General features: G+C 45.6%; 1 protein-coding gene across 8 annotated transcripts in view; it reads left to right on the forward strand.

Annotated features, from left to right (window-relative positions):
- The window catches only part of LOC147889233 (MAP3K epsilon protein kinase 1-like), a 182418-nt gene that overhangs the window by 101297 nt on the left and 59596 nt on the right, over positions 1 to 21525 (forward strand). For 7 of the 8 annotated variants that reach the window (XR_015542874.1, XM_087391390.1, XM_087391386.1 and 4 more), the window contains 2 exons: positions 6917 to 6980; positions 7091 to 7257. Coding sequence is in view for 7 of the 8 variants with exons in the window: in XM_087391390.1 (XP_087247516.1) it covers positions 6917 to 6980; positions 7091 to 7257 (231 nt within the window). In the remaining variant the exon portion in view is untranslated. The remainder of the gene's footprint in view (positions 1 to 6916; positions 6981 to 7090; positions 7258 to 21525) is intronic. The other variant, XM_087391388.1, reaches the window with a different exon arrangement.

Raw genomic sequence — 21525 nt, forward strand, 5'->3', positions numbered from 1 at the left:
GTCCCTCCAGTCTCACCTCACACAGTCCGAGACCCTGAAGCTTCGACCTCCTCCCCGGTTGCAGCTTCTTCCCTAGATCCAGCGGTGCCAGACGCTCTTCTTGAGGCAGTAGAGATCTCCGCGGCTGGGGCAGACACAGGATAGAGAGCAGTTCTCACTTCCTCCCTTGGATAGGGGGAAGGGGATGGTTTACACTATTGATCCTCTTCCCTCAGAAGGGATTCTTCGCACTCCGGTGTCTGGCTTGCTTCACAGGAACTCGTTTTCAGCCCTGGAAGAGGGTTCAGATATCCTAGAGGAGGAGTTTGTGCCCGCTACTTTTAGGGAGCCAGTGATTGGGTTTCCTGTTGACAGGGCTTCTTCTTCAAGTGGCAGGGTTCTTTCCCCTGTTGATTTTTCGCCACTTGGTTCCTTTTCTCCCTCCTCGAGTAGGAGGTCTTCCCCTGTTGAGGGGTTTGTTTCCGCCACTAGGTCGGATAAGGTGTTCCACTCTACATCCTCCCGTCGATGAGGATTATTAGTTGGAACATACAGGGCCTAGGTGGCATCCCACATCGCCGCCGTAGACAGCTGATCCGGGATTAGCTTCATCCAGGTGTTACTGGGGGTTCCATTGATATCTTATTTATTCAAGAGCACAAACTGGATTCTAGAGATTGTGCCAAGTCAGGCAAATTGCTTTTTGGCCATACTTTTTGGTCGCCTGCCTTGGGCACCAGGGGGGGTACTTCTATTTCAGTTTCGCAGTCGGTTCTCCCCTTAGTTGTTGGACACGGAGTCATTATTCCCTCTAGAGCTCAGTGGATTATTCTTTTGATTGGAGGGCGTAAGGTTGGTTTCCTTAACGTGTATGCCTCCAATATTAGACGGGAACGTGTCCTTATGTGGAAGACTTTGCTCTCCTGGGCCCCCATTGTGGACTCATGGGTGATTGGAGGTGACTTTAACATGGTCGAGTTACCGTCAGACAAAAAAGGGGGTAGAGAAGGCGGACTTCACTCTTTGGAGAGAGCAGCTTGGGATGCCTTCCTTTTTCACTTCTGTGGCAGAGATATTTGTTGGGATGATGTCTTTCTTATTCAGCCACAGTCCCTCGTGTTCTCTTGGTCGAAAAGGAGGCAACAGATGCCTATTCATGCACGCATTGGCAGATTCTATGTAGATGATTGGGCACTAGACAGAGGTGGATCAGTATGCATTGTTGCTGGGGTTTCCACTTCAGACCACTTTCCTGTTGTGCTGGCTATCTCAGAGCCTCACTTGAGAGGTCGGTCTGCCAACATTAGGATTCCAGATGCCTTTTACACAGAGGAGGACCTTACAGAGGCAGCCCTGTAGATATGGGTTTCTCATGTCCAGGGTCGGCAGCCATATCCATCACATGTAGCCGCTGCTCTTTCTGGTATTCGCGACTTCCACCGCTCAGTTGCTTGTACCAGGAGACGAGATATTCTCAGATGTGAGATTGGTGTTCGCCAGCAGTTGGCAGCTTTGCAGAGGGAAGAGCAGAAACGGCCTTCAGATGCTTGGATTCAAGAGCGCCTTGCTGCAGGAAGGGCTCATCAGCAGTTATTGCTTGATCAGAGAGTAGAGTATGCCTTTCATGCACGGGAGTCCTTCTAGATTCAGATGGGTGGTAGAGTCAATAAACACTTTTTCTCTACTCTTGGCCCTAGACATAGTAGAGAGAGTGTATCCCAGCTTATCGACTCACATGGGGTTTTACAGACAGAGCTTGATGATGTCTTACACATAGCTTCAGATTTCTATGCCACCCTTCTTATTGTTGATGCTGAGACACATGATAGAGACGACGCTAGGCAGGCTATTTGGCAGAGCATCCCTATGTTGGTGAAACGCTAGGCAGGCTATTTGGCAGAGCATCCCTATGTTGGTGAATCCGGGTATGCATGTTCTACTCGATGCACCTTTTACCAACACACAGTTCAGGACTGCACTTTCAGCCCTTCACAAGGGCAAGTGCCCAGGTTCGGATGGCCTCACCCCGTCTTTTTTCATTGCATTTTGGGATATGGCCTCACCCCGTCTTCAGCCCTGCAGGCCATTTGGGACTCTAGTGAGATGCTTGGGTCGCTTACAGAGGGTCTCATCCACCTTATCCCAAAAGGAGGTTGCAGAAATTTAGTGTCCCAGTGGAGGCCTATCACACTTCTGGTGACTTGTTACAAGATTCTGGCCAAGGCTATCAGCCTCCGATTCTAGTCCCTTCTCCCTGATCTTATTTATGACACTCAGATGGGATTTGTGCATCGCAGAAGCATTTTTGATAACATTTTCTCTGTCTGGGAAGCTTCAGAGTGGGCATGCAAAGTGGCCAGAATCTTGCCATTCTACTTTTGGATTTTGAGAAAGCTTATGACAGAGTAGATTAGGGTTTTTTGGAGGGCACCCTTCTACGCTTTGGCTTTACTGATGCTTGGATCATAGGTGTTTCCTCTTTGTACAGATCAGCCCACATTCAGGTACTTATTGGTGGGGTAAGGGGTGAGAGATTTCAGATTTCGATGTCAGTCCATCAGGGATGCTGCCTTGCTTCTTTCCTTTTTTTGTTCGTGGCCGAAGCTATGAGTATCTATGTTAGATCTCAAGCTGACATCTTTGGGCTGAGACTTCCCATCAGAAGGGAAGAGGAGCTACTTGACAGTGAGTTGGCAGATTTTACAGCAGTTTACTTGGATGCCACTCCACAGACGCTCACTTCTTTCAGGACAGCATTGGATTTATTTTGCTTGGCGGTAGGGGCGCAGATAAATTGGCATAAATCCAATGGCTTTTGGATCAGTGATGAGGACACTCCAGTTTGGGGCTTGACGTAGTATTCACTTGGGTTCAGAGGGGTGAGCCTATCAGGTATTTGGGCTGCCAGGTCGGCTTCGATATTTCTACCACGTAGCAGTTTGCTCCCAATTTGGAGAGCATCAAAAGGAAGCTTCTTTTTTGGAGCTCGGCCAAGCTGGATCTCGCCTCTAGAGTTGTGGTGGTCAACCAGGTCCTCTTGGCCGCGGCCTGGTTTGTTTGTTCATGCTGGTGCCGTTCTAGGGATTGCATCATTTAGCTCAAAAGACCGATCAGAAACTTTCTCTGGAGTGGGCTTGATGGCACAGTAGATGCCTTAGCCAGGGTGGCTTGGGAGACCCTCATCCTCCCTACACAAGAAGGGGGTCTCAATATTATTGATCCAGATTTACAGTGCAGAGCTTTACTTTGCAAGATGGTGGTGCGGGGACTTATGCCAGGGCAGGAGCCGTGGAAGGACTTTCTTATCAGCAGCATATAGAGGTGCATACCTTCTTCAGGAGGAGACTGGATGAGCAGTGTTAGGTGGATCTTCACCACAGCACACCTTAGATCACCTTCGTCCCCTCTCATGGTTGCCATTCTGAAAGCTTGGGCCAGTTTTAGAAGCACTCTTCGGAGGATTCCCCCTTCCTCTTGGGAAGAGATTGATAGGCAACTCATCATGTGGAATGACAGTATTTTAGATGATCATGGCAGACCACTGGGTGCCTCACTCTACATGCAGTGGTCCAGGTGGGAGAGGGGACCTGCATCATCTATGGAGTCTTGGAAAGCTTTCCGCAGGCTTCCAGAGGAGACCAAATCAAGGTTGACAGGACATCTCAGAGGGAGTGCAGGGAGGATCTTGCAGATTGAGGCAGCCCTTCCAGAGGTTTGGGTAGACACAGATGATATGCCACTCACTTCCTCCACTTGGGCAGGTACTCTTACGAGAGGCGGTGTTCCGCTTTAGGTTTTGGCCTTTCGAGATGCATAGGAGGATGCTTTAGTTTTTAGTGTCCAGGATGGTGGCAGATTTCTCAGGTCCACAGAGGACATCTTGCTTGAGTCTGCTTTTCAGCCTATCAGGGTTGTAGGTCTTTTGATATAGGGATCAGATTCAGAGTGGTTCCTAGACGCAGACCCCTGGCTACTCTCCATCGGGTCTTGGAGGCGCTGGCTCTATGGAGGAGTTCCCATCAGGTATTTGCAGTGGGACCCCGGAAAGTGGGAGTGGATTAAGGCAGGGCATCAAGAGAAGAGCATCCCCTTCTTTCGTTACACGGTCACTAATGCCAGGAGATGTTAGCTCAGTAGTAGAGGTTGGAGATCTTCTAGAGTTCCTCATTGGGAGACATTTGATATCACTGCGGATCTGCAGAGGTGCTTCTGGAGGAGACTCTGGAAATCCCACAGGAATAGAAAGATCACTATCTTCTTTTGGCTTTCTATCCATGGTGGGATTGCAGTGAACCTTTGGAGGTCCAGGTTCGGAGCCGACCCTACATGCCCTCGATGCCTCTCTGCTTCGGAGACTATTCAGCATTGCTTATGGGATTGCAGACAGGCGAGGATGATTTGGATGGGGGTAGCCAGGATTTTCAGTCACTTTGCCCACTCCCCATTTTTTATGACATGGGGCTCAGTGGCTTGGCTTTCTCTTACAAGGCCTCAGGTATTCTATGAGAGATGATTCCTCTCGGGCCATTTCGGTTCGACGTCATCGGACTGAGTGCTGTTCGTTGGATGTGGTACCACACCTTTCTTTTACATCTGTACATGCCTCTGTGGATACTTCTTGGGAGATTCTAGCGAGCATAGCATCCTGGCATATCTGGAGAGCCAGATGCATAGAGGCTTTGGAGGGTACTCAGGTTCATCCCTCGCACACATTGGCTAGTATGTGGACAGACACCGTACATACTTTGATGGCCGTATGTACGGGTATGAAGGGAGACTCCCGTGCAGCCTCAGCTAGGAGGGCTTTTTTCTTCAGGGAATGGAAGGATTCTCCTTTCTTCTCTGAGACTACTACAGGGTTGAGGTGGCACTTTCAGCCTCAGCCTTGGTTGTTTTCCACCTCACTCTGAGGGGGTTTTTAATTTATCCTCATGATTTCATGATGTATTCTGCTTTGAGCTTGCTCTCGCGGGTTTTTTCTCTTACTTAATAGAAGTCTCTTGCTTGGAAAAAAAAAAAAGAAATGTCTCCACAACAGAAAGCAACTATTCCTTAACAAGAATGCCCCAAAAATAGAAAAAACGAGGTATCTTTCAGCAAAAAACGGGCTGCTTTTGAGCAAAAAACGAGCTGTCTTTTCCTCTATGAGGATGCCCACCAATGCCCACGAGAATGATGACCAAGCTGCTCCAAATCTAAGCAAAAGTCTGCAGTAAATTCGAGGCTGATAGTCGCAGCAGAAATCCACATTAAATCATGTAGCAGCTCCATGAATGAACTCCATAAAAACAGCTCCAATGCCGATGTAGATCAGCAGCTCATGGAGAGGTTAAGGGTGAAGGAAGAAGTACTGCTCTTTCCAAGAGGAAAGAGCAAGAGTAGCTCTTCTTTCTGGGCCTCCCTCACCTCAATCCCTTAGTAGAGCAAGGAGCAAGAGGGAAAAGACTAGGAGAAAGAAGGATGGAGGAATAAAGAAAGGGAATAGGGAGGATGGCTGTGATACATGGTGGATAGGGAGAGGGAGAGAGAGAGGGTAGGCTAGGGAGAGAGAAGATAATACTCAAATGGAAACATAATGAAAGTGAAAGGAAATGGAAATGAACAATAGACCAAAATGGAAAGACTCACATTGACAAAGCTTGAAGTAGACTTCTTGATGTGTGTTGGTGTCACACACAAGTACAATCATATAGAGGATAGACACACACTAGGATACCAAAATGTAAATGGGATATCTCCTAATATGACACGTGGCACTCACACATAAGACTCTACCAGAACTCCTAGTAGAACATACTAAAACACACTCAACTTGACTTCATTTTCTAACATCCTTCACTCAATCATCTTGCTTGTCATTAGTTGCTGTTGGTTGGTGTCATGTTTTCAAAGTTGTGTAAGGTTTTGCTGCCTCCTCCTTAGGTTTTTGCTCTTGCAAATCACATATGGTCTATGACTTGTGCTTGTAAGTGGTGGAGAAAAAGGTTGTGACAAACTTGGGCTTGCAAACTCAGCATATTTTCTTATGGGGACTTTTGCTTGGGGTTCTTCCATTTGGACAGATCTTGTCTGTCCCCATCTATGCCTCATCTATCTTGAAACTCATCACTTCTGTTTCTTTACAGCAACATCTTCAGGCATGCTTTTCTAGTGCTTGCTTTGGCAAGCTATTCTGGCTGTTTGAGATTCACCCTGTCAAGCAAGGGTATGATCTTTTCTTTACTTGGTACGCTATTGGGAACTATGGACTTTATATGAAAGGATTGAAACCATAGGCTCCTTGCTCATCCTTCCCTTGCCAAGTGTCCCTTCTTTGGGGCATTTTATGGCAATTGTGCTTTGACTCCTGCACACTCAGGATATTGATTATCCTGCTTTCTTGTCATATAATGAGATATTCTTGATGTTGTAGCTGCATGTCCCCTTCTTTGGACTGCTTTGAATATAAAAACAAATAGATTTCACAAAAAAAGAGTGTGTGTGTAAAAACATACGTAAAAAAGAGTGTGTGTGTAAAAACATACGTAATTTTCTGCCATGATTCAAAGTTGCTAGTCCTAAATTGCAGTGTTTTGCATTGCTAGGATGACAACAAATATTTGAGTGTTGTTATTCTTACAAGGACACTAACAACCTGACGTTGCAAAACTTTCAAGTGCAGGTGCATCTTTAAAGCAGTAGCTCCTTGTCCCTTTCTTGTCAGATTTTTTGAAGTCACACATTTACTTCTTGTATAGCTGCTATCATTCTTATAACTTCAAAGTGAATAGTATTCGACTGAGATTGTTTTATTCTTCTCGGCCAATATATCGAATAGATCTTCTTTAATCAGCTAATATGAAATCGTAGTCTTTTCTATCTTTTACATAGAGCTTGAAGTTATTCTCAGTTTGTCTGCAGCTCACTAATCTTCTTCCTATATTGCCTCTGTATGCAGGCTATGAAATCCTCTGCACTGCCTTCAGCAGAAGAGCTATGTAGATTTAACGATACCCCGGCTGGTACTATTATTGATAATATCTCTCTTTTGATAAAACTCCAATCTCCACTGCTAAAGAAGTTTCTATATTAGATTGGATGACAGGTCCCATTTTTCCCCTAATCCTTTCAGTTTCAGGTGGCAATGGAAGAACTAGCCTGGATGCAAAGGTCAAGGAAAAAGTTGAAAATATTAGGGCGGAAGAGGAGGCCACTGTTACAGAAAAGAAAATAATAGAAGATATTTCTTCAGCTGTCCAGAAATCGGGAGAGCAGGTTAATAGTGGCAACTCAGACTTGGTAAGCATTCCTGCATTAAAGCATTATATGGTAGAATACATTTCTTTCAGCTTTCTAGGAATCAGGGGGGAGGTTAATAGTGGCAATTTAGACTTGGTAAGAATTCCCTGCATTAAAGTATCTTCATTGCTAAATTTCTTACATGAACTAAATACAATTACGTGCAATTAGCTCTTTTGTCTAGTGTTAGCTTTTGTCATAACCAAGTTTCCTTTCAAGTCTGTGGGTTTGTATGTTTTATAATGTTTGAATTTGATGTTATGTATGTGCACATGTGACTTGGACCGACTACTTGTTTGACATAAATATGTGTGCCATGGCATTTTGGACAAAGCCTTAACAAGATCCATGTTGTACGACAAGATGAAAGCCGTTTTTCAAACAAATAAAAAAGTATTATATCTCAACACTACCTAATACCAACTTAACTCTAGCGTCTAAGGAGAAGTGCATCCCACACTTTGCCTTGTCTCCATACATGATCCATAGCATGTGATCTTTGAAGATCCGGGCTTTTAAATCTATGGGAACCACTCTTCATCTCCGGAGCAGCAAAGACAAAATTGCACACTGGGTGAGCCTTGCTGCCCAAGGCTCCTACTAGGCCACCCTTCCCAAGGGGTATACTATGATTGTGTGTAGGAACAAAGTGACCATTCAAGATGCTAAGGATCAGCCTACTTTGGGGTAAACCAGGTCCAATACTCAAAAAAATCAGAGAAAGGTCAATTTTGCTTTGATGACCTCAGTGATGGAAGCTGAAAATGAGGCTCAGAGCTTCAAGGATGCTCAGCATAATCCGGCATGGTAGAAAGCTATGGAAGCTGAGATTAAATCCATTGAGAAGAATGCCACATGGGACTTGGTTGATGGGCCCATTGGGAAAAATGTGGTTGGCACGAAATGGATTTATAAGGTGAAATACCATTGAGATGGCACAGTTGAGAAATACAAAGCTCGTTTCGTTGCCAAGGGGTATGCACAAGAGGAGGGGATACGATTATGAGGAGACTTTTCCTCCAGTGGCCAAGATGACCACCATTCGTTCTGTCATCTCTCTTGCTGCGTTTTATGGTTGATCAGTGTACCAAATGGATGTCAAGAGATCTTAAAGAGGAGGTCTATGTACATCAGCCCCAAGGTTTTGAGGTGAAGGGACAAGAGCATAGGGACACTCATACAGAGCCAAATCTGTATGTTCTGCAGCAAAAATCAGAATTGGTACTATATGTGGATGACATCATACCCACTAGCAGTGATTTGCAGCAAATTACAGCAGTGCAGTCCGCTTTATGTCACAACTTTGACATGACAGATTTGGGCCTATTGCATTATTGTCCTGGCATTGAGTTTTGGTAGACCCATGATGGGATTTCTATGTCACAGACAAAGTATTCGAAGAGGTTGTTGCAGAAATTTAAGATGGAGAACTGTAAGTCTGTGGCTACTCCATTGGAAAAGGGACTCAAGTTGAGTAAGCATGATACTACTGAAAAGCTTGATGGCACTTTGTACAGGCAGTTGGTTGGTAGTTTGATATATCTATGCTCCACACGGCTTGATATTGCCTACGCCACAGGGCCTTTGAGCCAGTTCATGCATTGTCCCACGATCACACATTGGAATGCAGCAAAGAGGGTTCTCAGATATGTCCATGGCACTCTCTCTCTTGGCTTGCATTATGCTTTAGATTGTGATCTAGAGCTGAGTGGTTTCACCGACTCAGATTGGTCAGGGGACATTAACGACAGACGGTTCACTACTGGCTATTGCTTCTCATTAGGTTCAACTTGTATCTCATGGCTCAGTAAGAAGCAAGAGCGGGTCTCTCTTTCCTCCAGTGAAGCAAAGTACGAAGTTGCAAATTCAGCCACTACGGAGTTAATGTGGTTCAGGAAGCTTTTGCATGACTTGCATCATGCACAAAATGGGGAAGCCAACTCTATCTTCTGTGATGGCCAGAGTTGCATTGCCATAGCCAACAATCCTGTATTTCATGCTCGCATGAAACACATTGAAAATCATTATCATTATGTACGGGATTGTATTTCTGATGGCTTCATTGATCTCATCTATTGTCCATCTGAGGACAATGTGGCGGATATCTTCACCAAATCCCTGTCAACAGATCTTTTCTGACGACATCGACATGGCTTGGAGATCAAGGACATTCTCACAATGTCAAGGGGGGTTGTGACGTCATTCCGAATGACATTGTTTTCATGTACTCCCATGGGTTACATATGCATCTAGATGAATTTCTGCAACCATGGTACTTTAGGTACTGCAGGGTACACCTGAGATGTTTCCAGAGTACTTTCAGCCATATCTTTGAGGGGGGATTTGTAAGAGATTACAAAGATATGGTGTTGTAGGCATAAAGTCAACCCTATGGTTGACCAGTAGTACTTGGGTACTATATATACCAAGTACTCGTATTGTTTCATTTGAACATTTCTATTGGAGCTTTCTTATGTGTGCACTCTTGCTCACTTGTGTTCACAACCTGTCTCCACTTTGTTCCTACAGCATCAACATCTTTAGTGGCCTGACGACGTTGATAATGCCTTCAAACATGAGGCTGTCTATTCTCATTAATTGGCTGCAAATATGAAACATTTGAGAGAGAGTCATCCTCAACATGTGGCAAGCCATCTGAACTTTGAGAAGTAGAAGGAGAAGCATGAAGAGACTCCATCTTATCATCCTCGGACTGGATGATGTCCAATGGGGTGTCATTGTATGGTGGCAAGTCTACACTAGCGGGCTGCATGCACTCATTCTCAGCAAAGAGAACATCTCTATTGATTATTACCTTCCTGGTAGCGGGGTGAAAGCCTAAATCCCCTGCTTTCAGTGCTATACCCCACGAAAATGCATTTGATACTCTTGTCATCAAGCTTTGTCCGATGTGCATCTGGAACCAAGGCATATGCCACTGAGCCAAAAACTCCGAAATGACTAACCTTTGGCTTAAAGCCATAAAAAGCCTCAAACAGAGTCACATTAACCACAGCTTTGGTAGGGCATCTCTTCTGAATATAAGTGGCTGTCACCACTGCTTCTCCCCAAAAAGCCTTTGAGACACTTTAGGTATTGCAGGGTACACCTGAGATGTTTCCAGGGTAGTTTCAGCCATATCTTTGAGGGGGGATTTGTAAGACAATACAAAGATATGGTGTTGTAGGCATAAAGTCAACCCTATGGTCGACCAGTAGTACTTGGGTACTATATATACCAAGTACATGTATTGTTTCAAATGAACATTTATATTGGAGCTTTCTTGTGTGCGCACTCTTGCTCACTTGTGTTCACAACCTATCTCCAACCTTGCTCAATGTAGAATAGATTTCTCTGAAGTATCACTCGGGGCTGCACATGTAAGAGATTACAAAGATATGGTGTTGTAGGCATAAAGTCAACCCTATGGTTGACCAGTAGTACTTGGGTACTATAAATACCAAGTACTTGTATTGTTTCATTTGAACATTTCTATTGGAGCTTTCTTGTGTGTGCACTCTTGGTCACTTGTGTTCACAATGTGTCTCCACTTTGTTTCTACATTTGGTATCAGAGCGCTTCCATCTCTAGAGCCCATTCCCGTGCTTGTTTCCATACTCTCGCAAGCTTGGTGCTCCAGTGTGCGTTTCTGGTTCTCACATTCAGCTCTCCAGCTTTTGTTTGAGGTAGCTCCAACAGTCCAGCGGCAGTTTTTTAACCACATACAAACAAGCCTGTCCTGCACCATTTCAGGCGGGAAAAAAAAACTATTTTTTTGTACGTACAGCCCGTACGGATCTGTACGTACAGTTGCGCGACAGTGCCGAGAGTCTGTACGACTTGTCAGAACGTGATTTCGAGTTCGTACGACTTGTTAGAAGGCGATTTGAGCAGTTTTTGATAGTTTTTCGGCGTTTTTGCTTAGATCTGGACTCTTTTCAGCTCCAGCCTCTCCTGGCTTGCCCACACAGTCAGTGGACTGTTTTGCAGGTGTTTCGGGTCAAGTTACACTTTCAATAAGTGTTTTGAGCTGTGTATTTCGCTTTGGGACTGTTTTTGTAGGGCATATTCTTGCACTCTCAGGTGGATTTGTAGATACTTTGCATTGCTGGGTGCATTTGCAGTTACACTATAGTTGTGGATGCCTTTGAGCTCTATTGGATGCATTTGAGCACTCGTGGGTGCGCTATTTCAGATTTGGGTTGCGCATTTTTAGTTTGGACTTGCACTTCAGATTGCAGTAGAGTGCAGTGATTGCTTGATGCCATTTTTGCAATGATTGCATTGTGCAATCAGTGGCATTTCATAGCAGCCAGTCGTACTTTGCATTTGTAGCCAATATTAGTTTGGGATTTGCAGGCACATTTGCAGCTAGTTGCACTTTTCGGACTTGTAGTTCTTTTTGCAGGTACATTTGTAGCTTGTGGTTATCTCATTCTGTATCATGTCGACTCTTTCAGACAGTTTTGGCAATTTGTCCAAGGGTGACAAGTTGGATGGACCAAACTATGCCTTGTGGTCATTGATGCTTAAGAACATCTTGGTTGGTAAGGGCTTGTGGGATATTGTTAATGGTAATGAGGTGAGACCAGGAGCCTCATCTATATCCAACACAGCTTCTTCGGGTCAGACTACAGGCAAATAGTCGTCTGCTACAGCCCCTCTTGCTATTTCCATAGCATCGACAGAGGAGCAGAAGAAGCTTGATCGCCGCCGCAGTGCCCAAGCGATGTTTTTGATTGCCACAAATGTGAAGAGGCACATTATGATGACTATCAAGTCGTGCAAGGACACAAATGCAGCATGGGGAAGATTGGCAAACATATATCATGTTAAGAATGAGGCAAGAGCCATTGCCATGACAAATCAGCTCAAGGATCTCAAGATGCAGGAAGGTCAAGCCATCACTGATCATATTCCCAGGATCACTGATCTACGTGATCAGCTCGCAAGTATTGATGAGGAAATAGAAGATAAGAAGCTCGTCTCTATTACTCAATAGCTTAGTGCCCTCATATGGCACATTCGTCACTTCATTGACCATTGTTCTCAGGGCAGCCCCACTCTCGTTCGATGAGTTAGTTGGGCTTTGGTTGCAGGAAGAGGAGAGATGCTCAAATTTTGCCAAAGCCTCTCGTCAGGGTGAGCAAGCGCTTGCCATGGGTGGAAAGGGTCAATTTCAGAAAAAGTTTGAGCCAAAACACAGCCATACAACTCAGCCCAAGGAGGGGAATGCAAGCAGTTCAAGCAAAAATCAGAAAAAGAGCAAATGCAATTATTGCAAGAAGCCAGGACATTAGATCGCAGAGTGTCAGAAAAGTATTGCCAATGAAAAGAAAAGGCAAAGGGACAGCTCTAGCAGTAATTTTGTTGCCCCCATTGAAACTCGTGCTTCAGATGCACATGGTGAAGCTCATCTTGCCCAAGGTGATAGAGATTTTGTGTTTGCTGCATTTAGTGAGAAGATGGATGCCAGGGGGGATTTGAATGCGGAAAATCAGTCAAGGGATGCTTCCCTTGTTGCAAGTGATACATGGTATATCGACAATGGTGCTACTAAGCACATGACTCCTCGCCAGGAGTGGTTTGAGAGCATCACACCTGTACATGGCAGATAGGTTACATGTGCCAATGATGCTTCTCAAGACATCATCGGAGTTGGGCACAATCCTATTCAGTTTGATAATGGGAAAGTTAAGTATATCCAAGATGTTTGGTATGTTCTAGATTTGAGGCAAAATCTGATTTCAGTTTCAAACATTGCCCATGATCAACATATGTTGGTCGAATTTCAGGATAACCAATGCATGATCAAGGATCCAAAGAAAGGGTATGAGGTTGAAGCAACAGGCGCATATGACAGAGGCTGATACAAGCTTGATGCTCAGCCTTATGATCAGAAGGTATTGGCTGAAGCAAACACTTCCCAGGCTGATTTATGGCATGCCAGGTTTGGACATGTCCATCACAGGGCATTGTCCTACTTGTACAACAATAATATGACTCAAGCAATGCCAAAATTACAGCAACCAGCAAATGAAGTGTGTGAGGGGTGTGCACTTGGCAAATTGCATCGCTTGCCATTCAGTAAACAAGGCAAGAATTGTGTCAAGGCAACCAGAGTGTTGCAGATAATGCACAGTGATGTATGTGGCCCCGTGACTATTCCCACGCATAGAGGAGCAAGGTAGTTTGTGACCTTTATAGATGACTTCTCCAGGTTCACATGGCTTTTTCTCATGAAGGAAAAATCTGAGGCGTTCTATTGGTTTTAGGAGTTCAAAGGTATGGTTGAGAACCAAACCAATTCTAGAATTGGAACACTAAACTCAGATAGAGAGGGAGAGTACATGTCACATGCATTCTAGGGATTTTTGAAGCTCTCCAGTGGGTTCCGGCACGTGTGCAGATCCCTCCTTCAGTTCACGAGGGTACATTAGTGGACTCTGCTTCACCTCGAGCTGTCCCTCCAGTCTCACCTTGCACAGTCCGAGACACTGAAGCTTCGACCTCCTCCCCGGTTACAGCTTCTTCCCTAGATCCAGCGGTGCCAGACGCTCTTCTTGAGGCAGTAGAGGTCTCCGCGGCTGGGCAGACACAGGATAGAGAGCAATCCTCACTTCCTCCCTTGGATAGGGGGAAGGGGATGGTTTACACTATTGATCCTCTTCCCTCAGAAGGGATCCTTCGCACTCCGATGCCTGGCTTGCTTCACAGGAACTCGTTTTCAGCTCTGGCAGATGGTTCAGATTTCCCAGAGGAGGAGTTTGTGCCCGCTACTTTTGGGGAGCCAGTGATTGGGTTTCCTGTTGACAGGGATGCCTCTTCAGGTGGCAGGGTTCTTTCCCCGTGTTGATTTTCCGCCACTTGGTTCCATTCCTCCCTCCTCGAGTAGGAGGTCTTCCCCTGTTGAGGGGTTTGTTTTTGCCACTAGGTTGGCTAAGGTGTTCCACTCTACATCCTCCCGTCGATGAGGATTATTAGTTGGAACATAAAGGGCCTAGGTGGCGTCCCACATCGCTGCCGTAGACAGCTGAAGCTTCATCCAGGTGTTACTGGGGGTTCCATTGATATCTTATTTATTCAAGAGCACAAGCTGGATTCTAGAGATTGTGCCAAGTTGCTTTTTGGCCATACTTTTTGGTCAGGCAAGTTGCTTTTTGGCCATACTTTTTGGTCGCCTGCCTTGGGCACCAGGGGAGGCACTTCTATTTCAGTTTCGCAGTCAGTTCTCCCCTTAGTTGTTGGACACGGAGTCATTATTCCCTCTAGAGCTCAGTGGATTATTCTTTTGATTGGAGGGCGTAAGGTTGGTTTCCTTAACCTGTTTGCCTCCAACATTAGAGGGGAACGTGTCCTTATGTGGAAGACTTTGCTCTCCTGGGCCCTCATTGTGGATTCATGGGTGATTGGAGGTGACTTTAACATGGCCGAGTTACCGTCAAACAAAAAAGGGGGTAGAGAAGGCGGACTTCACTCTTTGGAGAGAGCAGCTTGGGATGCCTTCCTTTTTCACTTCTATGGTAGAGATACTTGGTGTGATGATGCCTTTCTTATTCAGCCACAGTCCCTCCTGTTCTCTTGGTCGAACAGGAGGTAGCAGATGGCTATTCATGCACGCATTGACAGATTCTCCGTAGATGACTGGGCCCACTAGACAGAGGTGGATCGGTATGCATTGGTGCTGGGGTTTCCACTTCAGACCACTTTCCTGTTGTGCTGGCTATCTCAGAGCCTCACTTGAGAGGCCGGTCTATCAGCATTAGGATTCCAGATGCCTTTTACACAGAGGAGGACCTTACAGAGGCAGCCCTTCAGATATGGGTTTCTCATGTCCAGGGTGGGCAGCCATATCCATTACATGTAGCCACTCCCCTTTCTGGTATTAGCGACTTCTACCGCTTAGTTGCTTGTACCAGGAGACGAGATATTCTCAGACGTGAGATTGGTGTTCGCCAGCAGTTGGCAGCTTTGTAGAGGGAAGAGCAGAAACGGCCTTCAGATGCTTGGATTCAGGAGCGCCTTGCTGCAGCAAGGGCTCATCAGCAGTTATTGCTTGATTAGAGAGCAGAGTATGCCTTTCATGCACGGGAGTCCTTCTGGATTGAGATGGGTGGTAGAGTCAATAAACACTTTTTCTCTACTCTTGGCCCTAGTCATAGTAGAGATAGTGTATCCCAGCTTATTGACTCACATGGGGTTTTACAGACAGAGCTTGATGATGTCTTACACATAGCTTCAGATTTCTATGCCACTCTTCTTACTGCTAATCCTGAGACACATGATAGAGAGGATGCTAGACAGGCATTTTGGGATATGATTGGAGACTATATTACTTCAGCCCTGCAGGCCATTTGGGACTCTAGCGAGATGCCTGGGTCGCTTACAGAGGGTCTCATCCACCTTATCCCAAAGGAGGTTGCAGAAATTTAGTATCCCAGTGGAGGCCTATCACACTTCTGGGGACTTGTTAGAAGATTCTGGCCAAGGCTATCAGCCTCTGATTGCAGCCCCTTCTCCCTGATCTTATTCATGACGCTCAGACGGGATTTTTGCATGGCAGAAGCATTTTTTATAACATTTTTTCTTTCTGGGAAGCTTCAGAGTGGGCCATGCAGAGTGGCCAGAATCTTGCCATTCTACTTTTGGATTTTGAGAAAGCTTATGACAGAGTAGATTGGGGTTTTTTGGAGAGCACCCTTGTACGATTTGGCTTTACTGATGCTTGGATCAGAGGTGTTTCCTCTTTGTATAGATAAGCTCACAGTCAGGTACTTATTGGTGGGGTAAGGGGTGAGAGATTTCAGATTTCGAGATCAGTCCGTCAGGGATGCCGCCTTGCTCCTTTCCTTTTTTTGTTCGTGGCCGAAGCTATGAGTATCTATGTTAGATCTCAAGCTAACATCTTTGGGCTGAGACTTCCCATCAGAAGGGAAGAGGAGCTACTTGACAGTGAGTTGGCAGATGACACAGCAGTTTACTTGGATGCCACTCCACAGATGCTCACTTCTTTCAGGATGGCATTGGATTTATTTTGCTTAGCGGCAGGGGCGCAGATAAATTGGCATAAATCCAATGGCCTTTGGATCAGTGATGAGGACACTCCACTTTGGGGGCTTGACATAGGATTCACTTGGGTTCAGAGGGGTGAGCCTATCAGGTATTTGGGTTGCTAGGTTGGCTTGGATATTTCTACCCCGCAGCGGTTTGCTCCCGTTTAGGAGAGCATCAAAAGGAAGCTTCTTTTTTGGAGCTCAGCCAAGCTGGATCTTGCCTCTAGAGTTGTGGTGGTCAACCAGGTCCTCTTGGCCACAACCTGGTTTGTTTGTTCATGCTGGTGCCGTTCTAGGGACTGCATCATTCAGCTCAGAAGGCCGATCATAAACTTTATCTGGAGTGGGCTTGATGGCACAGCAGATGCCTTAGCCAGGGTGGCTTGGGAGACCCTCATCCTCCCTACACAAGAAGGGAGTCTTAATATTATTTATCTAGATTTACAGCGCAGAGCTTTACTTTGCAAGATGGTGGTGCGGGGACTTATGCCAGGGCAGAACCGTGGAAGGACTTTCTTATCAGCAGCATATAGAGGTGCATACCTTCTTCAGGAGGAGAATGGATGAGCAGTGTTAGGTGGATCTTCACCACAGCACACCTCACATCACCTTTGTCCTGTCTCATGGTTGCCGTTCTCAAAGCTTGGGCTAGTTTCAGAAGCACTCTTCGTAGGATTCCTCCTTCCTCTCGGGAAGAGATTGATAGGCAACCCATCATGTGGAATGACAGTATTTTAGATGATCATGGCAGACCATTGGGTGCCTCACTCTACATGCAGTGGTCCAGGTGGGAGAGGGGACCTGCATCTTCTATGGGGTCTTGGAAAGCTTTCCGTAGGCTTCCAGAGGAGACCAAATCAAGGTTGACAGGACATCTCAGAGGGAGTGCAGGGAGGATCTTGCAGATTGAGGCAGTCCTTCCAGAGGTTTGGGTAGACACAGATGATATGCCACTCACTTCCTCCGCTTGGGCAGGTACTTTTTTGAGAGGCGGTGTTCCGCTTCAGGTTTTGGCCTTTCGAGATGCACAGGAGGATGCTTTAGTTTTTAGTGTCCAGGATGGCGGCAGATTACTCAGGTCCACAGAGGACATCTTGCTTGAGTCTGCTTTTCAGCCTATCATTATTGTAGGTCTTTTGGTGCAGGGATCAGATTCAGAGTGGTTCCTAGACCCAGACCCCCGGCTACTCTCCACCGGGTCTTGGAGGCTCTGGCTCTATGGGGGAGTTCCCATCAGGTATTTGCAGTGGGACCCTGGAGAGTGGGAGTGGATTGACGTAGGGCATCAAGAGAAGAGCATCCCCTTGTTTCATTACACGGTCAGTAATGCCAGGAGATATCAGCTCAGTAGTAGAGGTTGGAGACCTTCTAGAGTTCCTCATTGGGAGACATTTGATATCTCTATGGATCTGCAGAGGTGCTTTTGGAGGAGACTCTGGAAATCCCATGGGAATAGAAAGATCACTATCTTCTTTTGGATTTCTATCCATGGTGTGATTGTAGTGAACCTTTGGAGGTCCAGGTTCGGAGCCGACCCTACTTGCCCTCGTTGCCGCTCTGCTTCGGAGACTATTCAGCATTGCTTATGGAATTGCAGATAGGCGAGGATGATTTGGATGGCGGTAGCCTGTATTTTCAGTCACTTCGCCCACTCCCCATTTTTTATGACATGGGGCTCAGTGGCTTGGCTTTCTCTTACAGGACCTCAGGTTTTTCATGAGAGATTTGACTCCTCTCGGGCCATTTCAGTTCGACGTCATCAGACTGAGTCCTGTTCGTTGGATGTGGTACCACACCTTCCTTTTACAGCTGTACATGCCTCTGTGGATACTTCTTGGGAGATTCTAGCGAGCATAGCATCCTGGCATATCTGGAGAGCCAGATGCACAGAGGCTTTGGAGGGTACTCAGGTTCACCCTCGCACACATTGGCTAGTATCTGGACAGACATCGTACATACTTTGAAGGCCATATGGATGGGTATGCAGGGAGACTCCTGTGCAGCCTCAGCTAGGAGGGCTTCTTTCTTCAGGGAATGGAAGGATTCTCCTTTCTTCTCTGAGACTACTACAGGGTTGAGGTGGCACTTTCAGCCTCAGCCTTGGTTGTTTTCCACCTCACTCTGAGGGGATTTTTTATTTATCCTTATGATTTCATGATGTATTCCGCTTTGAGCTTGCTCTCGCGGGTTTTTTCTCTTACTTAATAGAAGTGTTTTTCTTGGGGGGAAAAAAAAAAAACATCACTTAACATGTCCTCTTTGATGACCTCAGTGATGGAAGCTGAAAATGAGGCTCAGAGCTTCAAGGATGCTCAGCATAATCCGGCATGGCAGAAAGCTATGGAATCTGAGATTTAATCCATTGAGAAGAATGCCACATGGGACTTGGTTGATGCGCCCATTGGGAAAAATGTGGTTGGCACGAAATGTATTTATAAGGTCAAATACCATTTAGATGGCACAGTTGAGAAATACAAAGCCCGTTTGGTTGCCAAGGGGTATGCACAAGAGGAGGGGATAGATTATGAGGAGACTTTTGCTCCAATGGCCAAGATGACCACCATTCGTTCTGTCATCTCTTTTGTGCGTTTTATGGTTGGTCAGTGTGCCAGATGGATGCCAAGACCGCTTTCCTCAATGGAGATTTTAAAGAGGAGGTCTATGTACATTAGCCCCAGGGTTTTGAGGTGAAGGGACAAGAGCACAAGGTATGGAAGCTTAGGAAGGCTCTATATGGGCTGAAGCAAGCACCTTGTGCGTGGTATCAGAAGATACATTAGTTTTTGTTGTCCCAGGTCTTCGTAAACCCTCATACAGAGCCAAATCTGTATGTTCTGCAACAAAAATTAGAATTGGTCATGTTGGTACTATATGTGGATGACATGATACTCACTGGCAGTGATTTGCAGCAAACTACAGCAGTGCAGTCCGCTTTATGTCACAACTTGGACATGACAGGTTTGGGCCTATTGCATTATTGTCTTGGAATTGAGTTTCGGCAGACCCATGATGGGATTTCTATGTCACAGACAAAGTATTCGAAGAGGTTGTTGCAGAAATTTAAGATGGAGAACTGTAAGCCTGTGGCTACTCCATTGGAAAAGGGACTCAAGCTGAGTAAGCATGATACTGCTGAAAAGTCTGATGGCACTTTGTACAGGTAGTTGGTTGGCAGTTTGATATATCTATGCTCGACATGGCCTGATATTGCCCATGCCACAGGGCTTTTGAGCGAGTTCATGCATTGTCCCACGATCACACATTGGAATGCAGCAAAGAGGGTTCTTAGATATGTCCATGGCACTCTCTCTCTTAGCTTGCATTATGCTTCGGATTGTGATCTAGAGTTGAGTGGTTTCACCGACTCAGATTGGTCAGGGGACATTCACGACAGATGGTCCACTACTGACTATTGCTTCGGTCTCTGTTTCCTCCAGTGAAGCAGAGTACGAAGCTGCAAATTCAGCCACTACGGAGTAAATGTGGTTAAGGAAGCTTTTGCATGACTTGCATCATGCACAGGATGGCGAAGCAAACTCTATCTTCTGTGACGGCCAGAGTTGCATTGCCATAGCCAACAATCCTGTCTTTCCATGTGAGGACAATGTGGCGGATATCTTCACCAAATCCGTGTCAACAGATCTTTTCTTACGACATCCACATGGCTTGGGGATCAGAGACATTCTCACAATGTCAAGGGGGGTTGTGAAGTGATTCCCAATGACATTGTTTTCATGTACTTCCATGGGTTACATATCCATCTGGATGAATTTGTGCAACCGTGGTACTTTAGGTACTGTAGGGTACACCTGAGACGTTTTCAGGGTACTTTCAGCCATATCTTTGAGGGGGGATTTGTAAGAGATTACAAAGATATGGTGTTGTAGGCATAAAGTCAACCCTATGGTTGACCAGTAGTACTTGGGTACTATATATACCAAGTACTTGTATTGTTTCATTTGAACATTTCTATTGGAGCTTTCTTGTGTGTGCACTCTTGCTCACTTGTGTTCACAACCTATCTCCACTTTGTTCCTACAGCATCAATATCTTTAGTGGCCTCATAATGCCTCGAAACATCAGGCTGTCTATTCTCATTAATTGGTTGCAAATCTGAAACATTTGATAGAGAGCCATCCTCAACATGTGGCAAGCCATCTGAACTATGAGAAGTAGAAGGGGAAGCATGAAGAGACTCCATCTCATCATCCTCGAACTGGATGATGTCCAATGGGGTGTCATCGTATGGTGGCGAGTCTGCACTAGCGGGCTGCATGCACTCATTCTCAGCAAAGAGAACATCTCTGCGGATTATTACCTTCCTGGTAGTGGGGTTAAAGCCTAAATCCCCTGCTTTCAGTGCTATATCCCACAAAAATGCATTTGATACTCTTGTCATCAAGCTTTGTCCGATGTCCATCTGGAACCAAAGCATATGCAACTCAGCCAAAAACTTTGAAATGACTAACCTTTGGCTTAAAGCCATACAAAGCCTCCAATGGAGTCACATTAACCAAAGCTTTGGTAGGGCATCTGTTGTGAATATAAGTGGCTTTCACAACTGGTTCTCCCCAAAAAGCCTTTGAGACTCTCTTGAATTTCAGCATGCATCTCGTCATCTCCATGAGAGTACGACTCTTCCTCTCAGGGAGTGGATTCTGTTGTGGTGTGTAAGGGCATGTGAAGTGATGTTTAATTCCATGTTGCTTTAAAAATCCCTGGAATGCATGTGATATATACTCTCCCCCTCTATCTGAGTTAAGTGTTCCAATTCTAGAATTGGTTTGGTTCTCAGCCATACCTTTGAACTCCTGAAACCAATAGAACACCTCAGATTTTTCCTTCATGAGAAAAAGCCATGTGAACCTAGGGAAGTCATCTATAAAGGTCACAAACTACCTTGCTCCTCTATGCGTGGGAATAGTCATGGAGCCACATACATCACTGTGCACTATCGTCAACGCTCAGGTTGCCTTGACCAAATTCTTGCCTTGTTTATTGAATGGCAAGCGATGCAATTTGCCAAGTGCACACCCCTCACACACTTTAATTGCTGGTTGCTGCAATTTTGGCATTCCCTGAGTCATATTATTGTTGTACAAGTAGGACAATGTCCTGTGATGGACATGTCCAAACCTGGCATGCCATAAATCAGCCTGGGAAGTGTTTGCTACAACCAATATCTCTGATCATAAGGCTGAGCATCAAGCTTGTA

This window comes from Dipteris shenzhenensis, chromosome 20 (genome assembly GCF_047967505.1).
Source record: "Dipteris shenzhenensis isolate YYH24624 ecotype China chromosome 20, Dip_SZ_1.0, whole genome shotgun sequence".
NCBI classification, from domain to species: Eukaryota; Viridiplantae; Streptophyta; class Polypodiopsida; order Gleicheniales; family Dipteridaceae; genus Dipteris; species Dipteris shenzhenensis.